This window comes from Coregonus lavaretus, assembly GCF_964263955.1.
Source record: "Coregonus lavaretus genome assembly, chromosome: 29".
In the NCBI taxonomy this organism is placed as follows: Eukaryota; Metazoa; Chordata; class Actinopteri; order Salmoniformes; family Salmonidae; genus Coregonus; species Coregonus lavaretus.
This window is the reverse complement of record NC_140016.1, coordinates 22,037,628-22,056,135: the sequence shown is the minus strand read 5'-3', so window position 1 is coordinate 22,056,135 and position 18,508 is coordinate 22,037,628. Positions and strand designations below refer to the sequence as shown.

Here is an 18,508-nt window from a genome sequence, read left to right as displayed (position 1 = left end):
GAACTGGCAACAGACAAACAGAAAACGCAGGTGGAAATGCACAGGGGATTATGGGGAAAATGGGAGACACCTGGAGGGGAATGGAGACAAGCACAAGACAGGTGAAACAGATCAGGGTGTGACAAGCATAATCATTTCAAACCTTGCCTACATTAGTATACGATCACTTGTCTCTCTATTATGCACGGGAATACTTGAAAACAGATTTCTTAAATAAAATTCACTTGCAGCTGATTTCCTGGTGTTTTACAGTCTTTTATATCCAACAATGAAAATAAAAATAATGGTTTTGTTTTTTTCCTCATAAAACTTGGGGGGCCAAATATAACCACCCGTGGGCCAAATATAACCACCCGTGGGCCAAATATAACCACCCGTGGGCCAAATATAACCACCCGTGGGCCAAATATAACCACCCGTGGGTCAAATTGGGGAACCCTGCCTTATGGGATATCTGTTTGATGTACTTTTTCTTTCACCCATTCATCCTGAAATAATGATTGGTGCTTATTTACTGTACATAGTGCTTGACTTGGACTGAAATAGGTGCCTGTACTCATTTGAGGTGCCGGTACTCAGCTCCATGCTCTCTGTATGAACATGTTGTCGACAAGAGGTACATAAAACAGAGTGTGTAAACTGGATGCCTATAAAATAACAAAAGAGAAAATCAAGACACAGTATATGTTATCATTACTTACACAGCAGTACAGTAGACCTATTTCTATGCCTAGGTCTTGATTGCTCTGTTATAGTGTACTGTGGTTATGTGTCCTGCAGGTGGCAGTACAGTCCCTGTGGAACATGAGGCTGGCAGTGCTTGTGAAGCCGGAGCATGAGAGTCGCATCAGCCATGTGAACACAGCCAGTGTGAAGACTGGCCTGGGGAACACGCTGGGTATGACGCCAGGCCCATACTTGAGTCGTTTATGGGTCGGCTACCCATAACACCACACCTTCCTCCTCCTCCTCTCAGAAAACCACACGGTGGCCAACTTCCAAAAATATCAGAGCATGATTAAGAGGAATTAAATGTGTTTTTAATTACTCAGGTTAACCTTTAAAATTGATCTGTTTCCAGGAAATAAGGGTGCTGTTGGGGTCTCCTTCCTTTTCAACAGTACCTCCTTTGGCTTCGTTAACTGCCATCTGACCTCTGGCAGTGAGAAAGTAGTCAGGTATGTACGTATGGTATACACAACTGTATACACAACCATTTCCTATGTTCAGCTGTTTGGTATATCATTTGGGTGTTGGTTGACTGGTAGTACATGTGGGTGATGTTCAACACAGATATCATCAGAGTGATGTGTACAGTGTGACATGCCAGGGCTGTACAGTGTGTGAATGTTTCTACTGTATGTGTGCAGCATGGCTATGTGTGTCCCTGTGCTTGTGGTCCTGTCAGGAGGAACCAGAACTGTGCGGACATCCTCAGGCTGTTGTCCCTTGGTGACCGGCAGCTCAGTGCCTTTGACGTTAGCCTGCGCTTCACACATCTCTTCTGGTGTGGAGACCTCAACTACAGACTAGACCTGGACGTACAGGTCAGACAGGGACCCTGTCTCCTCTTTTATTGTTCCCCGGCAAATAGATCACATGTAGTCTAACCCGAAAACAAGAATCTCCATAGACCCAGCCTTACCTTGTATTCTCTTACACTGAATCTCTATTCCCCTCATGGCCGTTCCCGTTTTACAGGACATTTTGAAACATGTGTCCAAGCGGGAGTTTGATGAGCTCATGTATGCTGACCAGCTGACACAAGAACGACACAAGAAAAAGGCCTTCCTCAATTTCAGTGAGGAGCTCCTCATCCTCCTCCCAGTTGATGTCAAACTGTTTGTTTATGTGTGGGTGAAAATATCTGTGTTATTGATTCTGCTCAGTCATTTCTCCTCTTCATTGCTTTTGTCTCAAAATCTATCCGCTCTCTCTCCATTTCTCTCTCTCTTCTATCTCTTTCTCTCCATTTCTCTCTCTCCATTTCTCTCTCTCCTATCTCTTTCTCTCCTATCTCTCTCTCTCTATTTCTCTCTCTCTCCTATCTCTCTCTCTCCATTTCTCACTCTCTCCATTTCTCACTCTCTCCATTTCCCTCTCTCCTATCTCTTTCTCTCCTATCTCTCTCTCTCTATTTCTCTCTGTCTCCTATCTCTCTTTCTCCATTTCTCTTTCTCTCTATTTCTCTCTCTCCTATCTCTCTTTCTCCATTTCTCTTTCTCTCCTATCTCTCTCTCTATTTCTATCTCTCTGCTATCTCTCTTTCTCCATTTCTCTTTCTCTCCTATATCTCTCTCTCTCTATTTCTCTCTCTCTCCTATCTCTCTCTCCATTTCTCACTCTCTCCATTTCTCTCTCTCCTATCTCTCTTTCTCCATTTCTCTCTCTTTGTCCTGGTTAAGAGGAAGAGAAGATTGCGTTTCCTCCCACCTATCGGTACGAGAGGGGATCCAGGGACAGCTACCTGTGGCAGAAATACAAGACCTCTGGCGTGAGTCTACCTCCCCGTGACACTATCTGACACAACCTCTCAAAGCTACATCATGTCCACATCAGGGTGTTGTCTGAATGACCTTCAATCCGAAAATGATTAGTAATCCACACAAAGCATCACTTGTGAGCCTTGTGAAGCAGTCAACAAATAAGGAAATTGCATAATGCTAGGTTTGGAAGCTTTGCTTTTGCAACAACTGTACCATACACGACTAAATAGAGAAGTATAGCTCCCTACTGGACTTCCTTTATGTGTAACCCAATCGTTTTTTATTGGGGTCACAAGGGTCACGGGGCTAATAATACCTCACAGGCTGAAATGGCTGGTAGGATTGGAGTGCAGGGTTCCATTATTAATACATTCTATTTTCACACACCCCACATCTAACACACAAACATACAGTACATATAGTCGTTCTTCTGTTCTGTGTCAACAGGTGCGTGTCAATGTGCCATCGTGGTGTGACCGGATTCTGTGGAAGTCCTACTCAGAGACACATATCACCTGCAACTCCTATGGTGGGTTTAGGTTAGGACATATTTTTTTTAGGTTCATAACATTATCTTCAGACATAACGGCATTGTGGTTTAGCATTTAGACACAGTAAATTGGATATCATAGTATTATTTCCTGTGGCATTCCAAAATTAGACATTCCGTGGCCATTTCTTTCATTGTTTTCCTGTAAAATGTGAGAGGCCCTGTTAAGGTATGATTGGCAACTCCTACGTCCTCTGGTCTGTGGTCCTCAGACGAACAGTCATTTCCTCACCGCGGCTCTGACTCCAGGGCAATGCTTTTGACTTCCATCAGCAAATACAGTATATTCACTGTACACCATACACCATACACAACTGTAAGGCCTGTATCTTTATGACAGGGCTGTATCATTATGACATGTCTGTATCTTTATGACAGGTCTGTACAATTATGACAGGTCTTTATGTATCATTATGACAGGGCTGTATCATTATGACAGGTCTGTATCATTATGACAGGCCTGTATCATTATGACAGGTCTGTATCATTATGACAGGTCTGTATCATTATGACAGGGCTGTATCATTATGACAGGTCTGTATCATTATGACAGGTCTGTATCATTATGACAGGGCTGTATCATTATGACATGTCTGTATCTTTATGACAGGTCTGTACAATTATGACAGGTCTGTATGTGTCATTATGACAGGGCTGTATCATTATGACAGGTCTGTATGTGTCATTATGACAGGGCTGTATCATTATGACAGGGCTGTATCATTATGACAGGTCTGTATCATTATGACAGGTCTGTATCATTATGACAGGCCTGTATCATTATGACAGGGCTGTATCATTATGACAGGTCTGTATCATTATGACAGGTCTGTATCATTATGACAGGCCTGTATCATTATGACAGGTCTGTATCATTATGACAGGTCTGTATCATTATGACAGGTCTGTATCATTATGACAGGGCTGTATCATTATGACAGGGCTGTATCATTATGACAGGGCTGTATCATTATGACAGGGCTGTATCATTATGACAGGGCGGTATCATTATGACAGGTCTGTATCATTATGACAGGTCTGTATCATTATGACAGGTCTGTATGTGTCATTATGACAGGTCTGTATCATTATGACAGGCCTGTATCATTATGACAGGGCTGTATCATTATGACAGGTCTGTATCATTATGACAGGCCTGTATTATGACAGGTCTGTATCATTATGACAGGTCTGTATCATTATGACAGGTCTGTATCATTATGACAGGGCTGTATCATTGTGACTGAGATCTCTGTGTCTGTCTCCAGGTTGTACAGACGACATTTTCACCAGTGACCACTCGCCTGTTTTCGCCACGTTCCATGTAGGGGTGGCATCCAAGTTCATCTCCAAAACAGGTGGTCATTGTAGTTATTTTGGCATAATCATTTTGATTAATATAAGTAATATAATATAACGTTTATGCTCGCTTGTGACCCTCTATTGCCTACAAAAAGAGCCAAGCTTGAGCATGGAGAGGGCCTGGATAGAGTTGGAGGGCATTGAGGCCATTGTGAAGACAGCCAGCAAAGCCAAGTTCTTCATTGAGTTTCACTCATCCTGTCTTGAAGGTACTTTGCCCTTAATAACATTTTCTCAGCTAGTTCATCTAAAGTTCTTGTTATGATGAGTTTCTGGTAGGAAGAAGTGCAGGATGTAAGAGAAAGCAGCAGACACTCAGTTTGATTTACATTTATTTCAGTACTGGATCATATAATGGCAAGCTTGTGTGTTTATCTCCTGAGTGGCACAATGGTCTAAGGCGCCGCATCGCAGTGCTAACTGTGCCACTAGAGATCCTGGTTCGAATCCAGGCTCTGTCGCAGCCGGCCGCGACCGGGCGACTCATGGGCGGCGCACAATTGGCCCAGCGTCGTCCAGGGTAGGGGAGGGAATGGCCGGCAGGGATGTAGCTCAGTTGATAGAGCATGGCGTTTGCAACGCCAGGGTTGTGGGTTCGATTCCCACGGGGGGCCAGTATAAAAAAATATATATATATATATGTATTCACTAACTGTAAGTCGCTCTGGATAAGAGCGTCTGCTAAATGACTAAAATGTAAAATGTAAATAATAAGACGAAAGTGCTTTGCTTCTTATCATATGACTGAATTATATAGACTCTCTCTCAGCCTATATAGTGCTCTTCCAGTCTACTTTTGTCTTATCCAGGTGCTAACCATAATTGAGTTGTCACTCAACTATGCCCATATCATTCCTTTCCTTGGTTTCGTGTGGCACCAGTGGCCCCCCAATCTATCTTGGCACACTGACCTTCTAGTACTCACTTGTGATACTACGAACACATGGCTTTCCTCGCTCTCTCATACAATTTACAATCTTTATAATATTGGATCAAACACTCGTCATATCAGTTCTATAATAAACTCTGTGTCTTATGTGATGAATGACTTTGTTTTCTTGCAGAGATCCGCCGTTCCATAGAGAATGACTCACAGAGCTGTGACGTGCCTTGCTTCCTCAAACTGGGCTGGTCTTCCAAGCAGCTGCCCAAGGTAAATACATCAATCTGGAGATACAGTAGATGACCAGACTCATCCCAAAGACACATACAGTGCATCCTCATCAATCTAACAACAATACCCGATAATGACAAAGCGAAAAAGTTTTTATACATATTTGCAAATTTTTGAAAAATAAAAAACTGAAATACCTTATTTACATAAGTGTTCAGATCCTTTACTCAGTACTTAGTTGAAGCACCTGTTTTTACTTTGTCATTATTGGGTATTGTGTGTAGATTGATGAGGAAAACCCCCAATTTAATCAATTTTAGAATAAGGCCGTAATGTAACAAAATGTGGAAAAAGTCAAGGGGTCTGAAAACTTTCAGAATGCGCTGTAGCTAACCTGTTTGTGTGTGTTTGTGTGTGTGGGTCCACATATCATAGCTTCTCCTGATCGTCTCTGACATGGAGTACCTTCAGGATCATCACCTCTTGCTGTGCGTCAAGTCTTGTGATGGGTTTGAGTCATACGGTTGGTCATAAGTCCTTCCCTCCCTATTCATAACTGCCACCATTCACTACTAGTCATCAATCAAAGCCCCCTTTAAACCTATTAATTGAGAAGTGTATTTTAGGCACAGATCAATGACCAGTTTATCTTCTCCAAGTCTTAATCTTAATCATTAGGGGAGAAAAAAGCTAAACTGATCAGAGATCAGTGTGTGGGATAACTTCATCCCACTCCACTGTTGACCCTACTGTTGATTGTGTAGGTGAGTGCTGTGTGGCGCTGCGCTCCCTCATCGGCGCGGCGGAGCAGTTTGAGACGTTTCTGACCCACCGGGGCGAGGACATGGGCTCCATACGTGGGCGGGTCAGGGTCCACGTGCCCAAGGACCGACGAGGTACACGTGGGAAGATCTACGGTAGGTTAGCCTGCCCGCCCTCCTGCAAACCTCTCCTCTCCTCTCTTCACTCTGCTCTTCTCTCCTCTCTTCACTCTCCTCTCCTCTCTTCACTCTCCTCTCCTCTCTTCACTCTCCTCTCTTTGCTCTCCTCTCTTCACTCTTCACACTCCTCTCTTCACTCTCCTCTCTTCACTCTGCTATCCTCTCTTCACTCTCCTCTCTTCACTCTCCTCTCTTCACTCTGCTCTCCTATCTTCACTCTCATCTCCTCTCTTCACTCTCTTCTTTCTTCACTCTCCTCTCTTCACCCTGCTCTCCTCTCTTCACTCTACTCTCTTCACTCTGCTCTCCTCTCTTCACTCTCCTCTCTTCACTCTGCTCTGATCTCCTTTCTTCACTTTCCTCTCTTCACTCTCCTCTATTCACTCTCCTCTCTTCACTCTCCTATCTTCACTCTCCTTTCTTCCCTCTCCTCTCTTCACTCTGCTCTGCTCTCCTCTCTTCACTCTGCTCTGCTCTCTTCACTCTCCTCTCTTCTCTCTGCTCTCCTCACTTCACGCTGCTCTCCTCTCGTAACTCTCCTGCCTTCACGCTGCGCTCCTCTCTTCAGTCTCCTCTCTTCACTCTGCTCTCATCTCTTCACGCTGCTCTCTTCACTCTCCTCTCTTCACTCTCCTCTCTTCACTCTGCTCTCTTCACTCTGCTCTCTTTACTCTCCTCTCTTCACTCTCCTCTCTTCACTCTCCTCTCTTCACTCTGCTCTCTTCACTCTCCTCTCTTCACTCTGCTCTCCTCTCTTCACTCTGCTCTCCTCTCTTCACTCTGCTCTCCTCTCTTCACTCTGCTCTCCTCTCTTCTCGCTGCTCTCTTCTCTTCACTCTCCTCTCTTCACGCTGCTCTCCTCTCTTCACTCTCCTCTCTTCAATCTCCTCTCTTCACTCTGATCTCCTCTCTTCACTCTCCTATCTTCACTCTCCTTTCTTCACTCTCCTCTCTTCACACTCCTATCTTCCCTCTCCTCTCTTCACTCTGCTCTGCTCTCCTCTCTTCACTCTCCTCTCTTCACTCTGCTCTCTTCACTCTCCTCTCTTCACTCTGCTCTGCTGTCTTCACTCTCCTCTCTTCACTCTGTTCTCCTCTCTTCACTCTCCTCTCTTCACCCTGCTCTCCTGTCTTCACTCTCCTCTCTTCACTCTCCTCTCTTCACTCTCCTCTCTTCACTCTGCTCTCCTCCCTTCACGCTGCTCTCCTCTCTTAACTCTCCTGCCTTCACGCTGCACTCCTCTCTTCACTCTGCTCTCTTCACTCTGCTCTCTTCATTCTGCTCTCTTCACTCTCCTTTCTTCACTCTCCTCTCTTCATTCTGCTCTCTTCACTCTCCTCTCTTCACTCTGCTCTCCTCTCTTCACTCTGATCTCCTGTCTTCACGCTGCTCTCCTCTCTTCACTCTGTTCTCCTCTCCACTCTGCTCTCCTCTCTTCACTCTCCTCGCTTCACTCTGCTCTCCTCTTTTCACTATGCACTCCTCTCTTCACTCTCCTCTCTTCACTATGCTCTCTTCACTATCCTCTCTTCACTCTGCTCAATTCTCTTCACTCTCCTCTCTTCACTCTCCTCTTCAATCTGCTCTCTTCACTCTCCTCTCTTCACTCTGCTCTCCTCTCTTCACTCTGCTCTCCTCTCTTCACGCTCCTCTCTTCACTCTGCTCTCTTCACTCTCCTCTCTTCACTCTGCTCTGCTCTCCTCTCTTCACTCTGCCCTCCTCTCTTCACTCTCCTCTCTTCACTCTGCTCTCTTAATTTTCCTTTCTTCACTCTCCTCTCTTCACTCTGTTCTCCTCTCTTCACTCTCCTCTTCACTCTGCTCTCCTCTCTTTACTCTCTTCACTCTGTTCTCCTCTCTTCACTCTCCTCTCTTCACTCTGCTCTCCTCTCTTCACTCTCCTCTCTTCACTCTGCTCTCCTCTCTTCACTCTGCTCTCTTCACTCTCCTCTCTTCACTCTCCTCTCTTCTCTCTCCCCCCTTCACTCTGCTCTCCTCTCTTCAAGTTCATCTCTTCACTCTCCTCTCTTCACTCTACTCTCTTCACTATCCTCTCTTCACTCTGCTCACTTCTCTTCACTCTCCTCTCTTCACTCTGCTCTCCTCTCTTCACGCTCCTCTTTTCACTCTGCTCTCTTCACTCTCCTCTCTTCACTCTGCTCTGCTCTCCTCTCTTCACTCTGCTCTCCTCTCTTCACTCTCCTCTCTTCACTCTGCTCTCTTAATTCTCCTTTCTTCACTCTCCTCTCTTCACTCTGTTCTCCTGTCTTCACTCTCCTCTCTCCTCTCTTCACTCTGCTCTCCTCTCTTCACTCTTATCTCTTCACTCTGCTCTCCTCTCTTCACTCTGTTCTCCTCTCTTCACTCTCCTCTTCACTCTGCTCTCCTCTCTTTACTCTCTTCACTCTGTTCTCCTCTCTTCACTCTCCTCTCTTCACTCTGCTCTCCTCTCTTCACTCTCCTCTTTTCACTATGCTCTCCTCTCTTCACTCTCCTCTCCTCTTTTCACACTCTTCTCTTCACTCTCCTCTCTTCACTCTCATCTTCTCTTCACTCTCCTCTCTTCACTCTGCTCTCCTCTCTTCACTCTTCTGTCTTCACTCTGATCTCCTCTCTTCACTCTCCTCTCTTCACTCTCCTCTCTTCACTCTCCTCTCTTCACTGCTATCCTCTCTTCACTCTCCTCTCTTCATTCTGCTCTCCTCTCTTCACTCTCCTCTCTTCACTTTCTTCTCTTCACTCTTCTTTCTTCACTCTCTTCTCTTCACCTTAATCTCCTCTATTCACTCTCCTCTCTTCACTCTGCTCTGCTCCTCTCTTTAATCTCCTCTCTTCAGTCTGCTCTCCTCTCTTCACACTCCTCTCCTCTTTTCACACTCTTCTCTTCACTCTGCTCTCTTCACTCTCCTCTCTTCACTCTTCACTCTCCTCTCTTCACTCTCCTCTCTTCACTCTCCTCTCTTCACTGCTATCCTCTCTTCAATCTCCTCTCTTCATTCTGCTCTCCTCTCTTCACTCTCCTCTCTTCACTTTCTTCTCTTCACTCTTCTTTCTTCACTCTCTTCTCTTCACCTTAATCTCCTCTATTCACTCTCCTCTATTCACTCTGCTCTGCTCCTGTCTTTAATCTCCTCTCTTCAGTTTGCTCTCCTCTCTTCACCCTCTTCACTCTCCTATCTTCACACTCATTTATTCACTCTCCTCTCTTCTCTCTCCCCTCTTCACTCTGCTCTCATCTCTTCACTCTCCTCTCTTCACTCTGCTCTCTTCGCTATCCTCTCTTCACTCTGCTCAACTCTCTTCACTCTCATCTCTTCACTCTTTTCTCTTCAATCTGCTCTCTTCACTCTCTTCTCTTCACTCTGCTCTCCTCTCTTCACTCTGCTCTCCTCTCTTCACGCTCCTCTCTTCACTCTGCTCTGCTCTCCTCTCTTCACTCTCCTCTCTTCACTCTGCTCTCCTCTCTTCACTCTCCTCTCTTCACTCTGCTCTCTTAATTCTCCTTTCTTCACTCTCCTCTCTTCACTCTGTTCTCCTCTCTTCACTCTCCTCTCTTCACTCTGCTCTCATCTCTTCACTCTCCTCCCTTCACTCTGCTCTCCTTTCTTCACTCTGCTCTCTTAATTCTCCTTTCTTCACTCTCCTCTCTTCACTCTGCTCTCCTCTCTTCACTCTCCTCTCTTCTCTCTCCCCTCTTCACTCTGCTCTCCTCTCTTCACGTTCCTCTCTTCACTCTCCTCTCTTCACTCTGCTCTCTTCACTATCCTCTCTTCACTCTGCTCACTTCTCTTCACTCTCCTCTCTTCACTCTCTTCTCTTCAATCTGCTCTCTTCACTCTCCTCTCTTCACTCTGCTCTCCTCTCTTCACTCTGCTCTCCTCTCTTCATGCTCCACTCTTCACTCTGCTCTCTTCACTCTCCTCTCTTCACTCTGCTCTGCTCTCCTCTCTTCACTCTCCTCTCTTCACTCTGCTCTCCTCTCTTCACTCTCCTCTCTTCACTCTGCTCTCTTAATTCTCCTTTCTTCACTCTCCCCTCTTCACTCTGTTCTCCTCTATTCACTCTCCTCTCTTCACTCTGCTCTCCTCTCTTCACTCTAGTCTCTTCACTCTGCTCTCCTCTCTTCACTCTCCTCTCTTCACTCTGCTCTCTTAATTCTCCTTTTTTCACTCTCATCTCTTCACTCTGCTCTCCTCTCTTCACTCTCCTCTCTTCACTCTGCTCTCCTTTCTTCACTCTCCTCTCCTCTCTTCACTCTCTTCTCTTCACTGTGCTATCTTCACACTCCTCTCTTCATTATGCTCTCATCTCTACTCTGCTCTCCTCTCTTCACTCTCCTCTCTTCACTCTACTCTCCTCTCTTCACTCTGTTATCCTCTCTTTTAGTCTCCTCTCTTCACTCTGCTCTCCTCTCTTTTAGTCTCCTCTCTTCACTCTGTTATCCTTTATTCACTCTCCTCTCTTCACTCTGCCCTCCTCCCTTTACGCTGCTATCCTCTCTTAACTCTCCTCCCTTCACGCTGCTCTCCTCTCCTCTCTTCACTCTGCTCTGCTCTCCTCTCTTAACTCTCCTCCCTTCACGCTGCTCTCCTCTCTTCACTCTCCTCTCTTCACTCTGCTCTCCTCTGCCCTGGCTTCCTCTATTTGGCTCCTCAATGATCCAAGTCTTGGCTTTCTATCTCTCTCTCTGGTCTCTGCCCTGGCTTCCCCTATTTGTTTCCTCAATGATCCAAGGTTTGGCTTTCACTCTCTCTGGTCTCTGCCCTGGCTTCCTCTATTTGGCTTCTCAATGATCCCATGTTTATCTATCTCTGTTCTCTGCCCTGGCTTCCTCTATTTGGCTCCTCAATGATCAAAGGTTTGTCTTTCACTCTCTCTGGTCTCTGCCCTGGCTTCCTCTATTTAGCTCCTCAATGATCCCAGGCTTTATCTATCTTTGTTCTCTGCCCTGGCTTCCTCTATTTGGCTCCTCAATTATCAGCTGCTAACCTCTCTTAACTCTCCTCCCTTCATGCTACTCTCATCTCTTCACTCTCCTCTCCTCTCTTCACTCTGCTCTCTTCACTCTGCTCTCTTCACTCTGATCTCTTCACTCTGCTCTATTCACTCTCCTCTCTTCACTCTGCTCTCTTCACTCTCCTCTCTTCACTCTGCTCTCTTCACTCTGCTCTCTTCACTCTCCACTCTCATCTCTTCACTCTCCGCTCTTCACTTTGCTCTCTTCACTCTCCACTCTCCTCTCTTCACTCTGCTCTCCTTTCTTCTCTATCCTCTCCTCTTCACTCTTCTTTCTTCACTCTGCTCTCCTCTCTTCACTCTCCTTTCTTAACTCTTCTCTCCTCTCTTCACGCTCCTCTCTTCACTCTGCTCTCCTTTCTTCACTCTTCTCTCTTCACTCTTCTCTCCTCACGCTCCTCTCTTCACTCTCCTCTCTTCACTCTGCTCTCATCACTCTCATCTCTTCACTCTCCTCTGCTCTCTTCACTATGCTCTATTCACTCTGCTATTTTCACTCTCCTCTCTTCACTCTGCTCTCTTCACTCTGCTCTCTTCACTCTACTCTCTTCACTCTCCTCTCTTCACTCTGCTCTCTTCACTCTACTCTCTTCACTCTCCTCTCTTCACTCTCATCTCTTCACCCACCGCTCTGCACTCTGCTCTCTTCACTCTGCTCTCTTCACTCTCCTCTCTTCACTCTGCTCTCTTCACTCTGCTCTCTTCACTCTACTCTCTTCACTCTCCTCTCTTCACTCTCATCTCTTCACCCACCGCTCTGCACTCTGCTCTCTTCACTCTTCACTCTACTCACTTCACTCTGCTCTCCTCTCTTCAATCTCCTCTCTTCACTCTCCTCTCTTCACTCTCCTCTCTTCACTCTGCTCTCCTCTCTTCAATCTCCTCTCTTCACTCTCCTCTCTTCACTCTCCTCTCTTCACTCTGCTCTCCTCTCTTCACTCTCCTCTCTTCACTCTGCTCTCCTCTCTTCACTTTCCTCTCTTCACTCTGCTCTCCTCTCTTCACTCTCCTCTCTTCACTCTGCTCTCCTCTCTTCACTCTGCTCCCCTCTCTGCACGCTGCTTTCCTCTCTTCACTCTCCTCTCTTCACTGTGCTCTCCTCTCTTCACTCTCCTCTCTTCACTCTGCTCTCCTCTCTTCACTCTCCTGTCTTCACTCTGCTCTCCTCTCTTTTAGTCTCATCTCTTCACTCTGCTTGTACTATCGCTTCGCGCTAGGCTTCCATCGCGACAGTCCATGTGCCTTCTGGTTCTCCTGTGTATCTCTCAATGCTTCCTCTATTTGGCTCCTCAATGATCCAAAGCTTGACTTTCTCTCTCTCTGGTCTCTGCCCTTGCTTCCTCTATTTGGCTCCTCCCTCAATGATCCAAGGCTTTCTCTCTCTCTCTCTGGTCTCTTCCCTGGCTTCCTCTATTTGGCTCCTCAATGATCCAAGGCTTTCTCTCTCCCTGGTCTCTGCCCTGGCTTCCTCTATTTTGCTCCTCAATTATCCAAGGTTTGGCTTTCACTCTCTCTGGTCTCTGCCCTGGCTTCCTCTATTTGGCTTCTCAATGATCCCATACTTTATCTATCTCTGTTCTCTGCCCTGGCTTCCTCTATTTGGCTCCTCAATGATCCACGAATTGGCTTTCACTCTTTCTGGTCTCTGCCCTGACTTCCTCTATTTGGCTCCTCAATGATCCAAGGCTTTCTCTCTCTCTGGTGTCTGCCCTGGCTTCCTCTATTTGGCTCTTCAATGATCCAAGGCTTTCACTCTCTCTTTTCTCTGCCCTGGCTTCCTCTATTTGGCTCCTCAATGATCCACGAATTGGCTTTCACTCTTTCTGGTCTCTGCCCTGGCTTCCTCTATTTGGCTCCTCAATTATCCAAGGCTTGGCTTTCTCTTTCTTCACTCTGCTCTCCTCTCTTCACTCTGCTCTCTTAATTCTCCTCTCTTCACTCTCCTCTCTTCACTCTCCTCTCTTCACTCTGCTCTCCTCTCTTCACTGTGCTCTCCTCTCTTCACTCTCCTCTCATCTCGTTTAGTCTCCTCTCTTCACTCTCCTCTCATCTCGTTTAGTCTCCTCTCTTCACTCTGCTCTCCTCTCTTCACTCTGCTCTCCCCTCTTTTAGTCTCCTCGCTTCACTCTGCTCTCCTCTCTTCACTCAGCTCTCCTCTCTTCACTCTCCTCTCTTCACTCTGCTCTCCTCTCTTCACTGTTATCCTCTCTTTTAGTCTCCTCTTTTCACTCTGCTCTCCTCTCTTTTAGTCTCATCTCTTCACTTTGCCTGTACTATCGCTTCGCACTGGGCTTCCATCGCGACAGTCCACAGTCTCCTGTGTATCTCTCAATGCTTCCTCCATTTGGCTCCTCAATGATCCAAAGCTTACTCTCTCTCTGTTCTCTGCCCTGGCTTCCTCTATTTGGCTCCTCAATGATCCACGAATTGGCTTTCACTCTTTCTGGTCTCTGCCCTGACTTCCTCTATTTGGCTCCTCAATGATCCAAGGCTTTCTCTCTCTCTGGTGTCTGCCCTGGCTTCCTCTATTTGGCTCTTCAATGATCCAAGGCTTTCACTCTCTCTTTTCTCTGCCCTGGCTTCCTCTATTTGGCTCCTCAATGATCCACGAATTGGCTTTCACTTTTTCTGGTCTCTGCCCTGGCTTCCTCTATTTGGCTCCTCAATTATCCAAGGCTTGGCTTTCTCTTTCTTCACTCTGCTCTCCTCTCTTCACTCTGCTCTCTTAATTCTCCTCTCTTCACTCTCCTCTCTTCACTCTCCTCTCTTCACTCTGCTCTCCTCTCTTCACTGTGCTCTCCTCTCTTCACTCTCCTCTCATCTCGTTTAGTCTCCTCTCTTCACTCTCCTCTCATCTCGTTTAGTCTCCTCTCTTCACTCTGCTCTCCTCTCTTCACTCTGCTCTCCCCTCTTTTAGTCTCCTCGCTTCACTCTGCTCTCCTCTCTTCACTCAGCTCTCCTCTCTTCACTCTCCTCTCTTCACTCTGCTCTCCTCTCTTCACTGTTATCCTCTCTTTTAGTCTCCTCTTTTCACTCTGCTCTCCTCTCTTTTAGTCTCATCTCTTCACTTTGCCTGTACTATCGCTTCGCACTGGGCTTCCATCGCGACAGTCCACAGTCTCCTGTGTATCTCTCAATGCTTCCTCCATTTGGCTCCTCAATGATCCAAAGCTTACTCTCTCTCTGGTCTCTGCTCTGGCTTCATCTACTTGGCTCATCAATGATCCAAGGCTTTCTCTCTCTCTCTCTGGTCTCTTCCCTGGCTTCCTCTATTTGGCTCCTCCCTCAATGATCCAAGGCTTTCTCTCTCTCTGGTCTCCACCCTGGCTTCCTCTATTTGGCTCCTCAATGATCCAATGCTTTCTCTCTCTCTGGTCTCTGCCCTGGCTTCCTCTAATTGGCTCCTTAATGATCCAAGGCTTTCTCTCTCTCTGGTCTCTACCCTGGCTTCGTCTATTTGGCTCCTCAATGATCCAAGGCTTTGCTTTCTCTCTCTCTGGTCTCTGCCCTGGCTTCCTCTATTTGGCTCCTCAATGATCCAAGGCTTTCTCTCTCTCTGGTCTCTGCCCTGGCTTCCTCTATTTGGCTCCTCAATGATCCAATACTTTCTCTCTCTCTGGTCTCTGCCCTGGCTTTCTCTATTTGGCTCCTCAATGATCCAAGGCTTTCTCTCTCTCGGGTCTCTGCCCTGGCTTCTTCTTTTGGCTCCTTGCTGGCTGAGCCTGACCAGATGCATCCTGACACATTAAAAGGATACAGTGTGAGTGGATGCCCTTAGCCCTATAGGTCAAGCCTCACACATTGCCATGACAACATGCATAAACACTGCCACCACATGCTAGGCTGGGTCTTTACCTCAGACAACACAGAACATGAAGAAGGCGTGAGTTAGATTGTATCCAGTAAACATCTGTTTGGCTTTTTCAGAGTGGTTCTGCTTTGAGAAGGATGAGGGTCTGGTGAGGGGCCGCTTGTCTCCTCAGTCCACTTGGGCACCTATCAGCCGGTGAGGATATTTTGGAGTTTTTCAAGATGCTCATAGTGAAACTAATATACACTGTCAACGTTTGATTTAAAGATGTAGTTGGTTAGTGATGGGCATATTGTTTTTGTTTACTTTCATTATGATTTGACCATTCATTTCAGATCCTCACCCCCTCCACCCAAACCAGCCCCTAGCAGTTACACAAACCCTGCTTACTTCATATTTGAAGGTGTGTCCGTCCTTCGCAGGGTGGAGGAGGCTCCACCCCCTCGTAGGGACCCCCAGGTGGTCTGGGCCGGCGACTCAGCGCTGCAGCTACCTAAGCTCTCTGCGGGCCGTGGCTATGACAGGAAGTCCGCTCGCAGGTCAGACTTCACCGAAATCGAGATTCTAGGCATCCTGCCCCACTACTCCTCCTCCAATGACCATCATCCATCCCAGACCAACTCCTCCTATCAGCTCTTCCCAGCAAAAGACCCATCGCCAATCCCTCCTGCCCCATGTCCCACCACCACCTCTCACTATCATGAACAGCCCAGACAACCACAACCAAGAAAAAACAATGTTGTCCAGGACTCCATCCTGCCTGCCAAGAACCTGAGGAACATGTACATGGACCACTCCGCTGTCATCAGAGAGACCCCCAGGAGAGAACAGCCTAGGGTGCACCAACAGGAACGAGCCAGCCCTGTACGGAGCAGCAAACCCACATCCCTCTACCCCTATGTATCCACCCATGTGCCCCACGTCCAGGCCTCAGCCCCCTGGGTGGTGGAGCAGCCAGTTGAGCCAGTAGGGGACCACTCCCTCACAGCCCTGCAGATAGCCAAGTCACTCAGCGAGGTGGACTTCTTCCCTGTGGACCTCAGGGCTCCATCCACACCATGCCAGAGACCGGCCCAGAGGAATGACCTGGCCATGGCTACCGAGAGAGGCTACTGCTGGGAGAAAGAGGTGGGTGACTAGATACAATATGTAGAGAGTGGGACTAGTTATGGGTGAAGAGTTTTTCTTAAAGTTCACGTGATCAAGAAAAACTCCTAGCCACAATAATATGGCAACAAACACTTAGCTTTGGGATCATTTTTTTGGGGGGGGGTGTCTAATGCAGGTCCTCCGTGGGGCTCCAGAGACGGTGCGGGAGCTACTCAGCACCCTGGGTCTGCAAAAGTACACCTGGAGACTCAGCCTCAATGGCTGGGATGACCTGGACTACTTCAGGTGAGAGGAGGAATAATGGAAACTGATTAGTTTGGTCTCAGTGGTCTAAGTCAGTCAGGGATACCTTTATGACCTTTGTCCTCTCCACAGTGGCATCACAGAGGAGGACCTGCGTGCAGCCGGAGTGTCAAACCCCTCGCATCGCCGGAGGATCCTGGAGAACCTACCCAGGATCTGGGATTCACTATAGACCTACTTATGTTGTTTGAGTTTTCAAACTGAAGATAATGAACATCAGTGACAGATGCCTGTCCTAATGGACTACAAGTCATCTCTTCTCCACACCGTCATTTTATTTACAGTAACAACGAGTTGCTTTTATGCAAACACACAAAAGACACGATGCAGGTCCCATGAAATCCTCATCTCATATCCCTTACCATTCACGTGTACACCTTAAAATGAGAGATGTGGATTCAAGCCACAGTCAAACATTTTTATATCCAATTTAGATCCACATAGCTAAATATTGATTATGTGTCTCCTCAGCAGTCACCATACTATAGTGTTTACTGAGCATTCACACCCATGACCTCCTCCCCTGCTCTTTCCACTCCTCTACTGATACAGAGAACAGCACAAAGCTTGTTAAAGCACTCAATAAGGGCCATGGCGGGTGAAATATATAGCTGTACATATTTACCAGTACACGTTTTAACATGGCCTGTAAAGTTAATATGAAAAAACTGCCTCGCTTTCTGTTTGCTGTCCGATGGTATTGTTATGTTGTCACTGGGGTGTAGTTGTTCTTAGTGATAAAAGAGGAATCCATTGGGAGGAATTTGTGAATCCTGGGCTAGTTTATTTACATTCTGTCCTTTACGCCTACATTGTATATCCTGTTTCTCTATCTGGTTATCTCTCCCTTAGCCCATAACTCTACTGCGCTCTTCAAGGGGCACACACCCATTTAACATGTGCTACTGTGTACTGTTCCCCAAAAAAGTTTACTGCCTTTTAAAACAGAATTGTATAAAACGAACTGTTGACTGAGTGACAGATAGTGTGGGTTCTTGGACATTGCTATTGTGTGAAGACTGAGGGCGTAAAACCTGTTCTTGAGGCCTGTGGTCCTTTGCCAGTGGTTCTTTGCCAGTGGTGCCACATTGCTCATCATCTGATCTTTAGATATACATTTAACTGTGGATCTTGGCACTTTACAACTTTATTCCCTGTAGGTTGTTGAATGAAGTTAATGAGTATGACATGTATATTACATTCATTCAACCCAATGGGAGACGATATGAATAAAACAATATTGTGACATTATGAAATTGACTGTACATATTTATAAGGACATTTGGGACCATGTAAAACAAAGGAGATTGAACATTGGGAGGTTTGATATCCCAGACTGCACTATGGCATCATGTTTGTTTTGTCGTCATATAAAACTATAAACTAACCACACCAAGTGGGCTCTTCCTCTCTTTATGATACACACCTTGCTGGCACAAACATTCAATGGTGGAAAAGCCAATCCAGAAGACCACACCTTGATATAATTGTCAAGCTAGAAAGCTAGGTATAAGCACAATTACATTCCAATCATAGAATTGACCGAAACACAATTGAATAACTGTCATCACTCACTTCATTTGCAAAATCATAACAGGTTTAGTAATCATTTATAATTGTTTTATTTGCTATTTGTTACTTTTCTCAGTCTTTCTTCGTTAGCCATCTTCTCGTTTAGACTTGAAACAAAACTTCCTGTTTCTGGTTTCACTCTAAATTGTCAGTTACACCCACAAAAATCACACTACTCTGTCTCTGTGCTGCAATCACCCGGTAGCTCAATAGATCAAGGCCTGCATGTTTGAATAACAGGT

General features: G+C 46.3%; 1 protein-coding gene across 1 annotated transcript in view; it reads left to right on the top strand.

Moving 5' to 3' along the window:
- Positions 1-18,008, top strand: part of LOC311104903 (phosphatidylinositol 3,4,5-trisphosphate 5-phosphatase 2B-like) — a gene marked incomplete at its 5' end in the record, with an annotated part of 42,470 nt that extends 24,462 nt beyond the window's left edge. The window contains 15 exons of the mRNA XM_084146875.1: positions 781-898; positions 1,082-1,178; positions 1,409-1,547; positions 1,702-1,801; positions 2,406-2,494; positions 2,934-3,015; positions 4,305-4,394; positions 4,494-4,607; positions 5,463-5,551; positions 5,948-6,035; positions 6,277-6,429; positions 15,398-15,476; positions 15,617-16,409; positions 16,567-16,676; positions 16,767-18,008. Of these exons, the coding sequence (XP_084003001.1) occupies positions 781-898; positions 1,082-1,178; positions 1,409-1,547; positions 1,702-1,801; positions 2,406-2,494; positions 2,934-3,015; positions 4,305-4,394; positions 4,494-4,607; positions 5,463-5,551; positions 5,948-6,035; positions 6,277-6,429; positions 15,398-15,476; positions 15,617-16,409; positions 16,567-16,676; positions 16,767-16,866 (2,241 nt within the window). The 3' untranslated portion in view covers positions 16,867-18,008. The remainder of the gene's footprint in view (positions 1-780; positions 899-1,081; positions 1,179-1,408; positions 1,548-1,701; positions 1,802-2,405; positions 2,495-2,933; positions 3,016-4,304; positions 4,395-4,493; positions 4,608-5,462; positions 5,552-5,947; positions 6,036-6,276; positions 6,430-15,397; positions 15,477-15,616; positions 16,410-16,566; positions 16,677-16,766) is intronic.
- Positions 18,009-18,508: the final 500 nt, after the last annotated feature.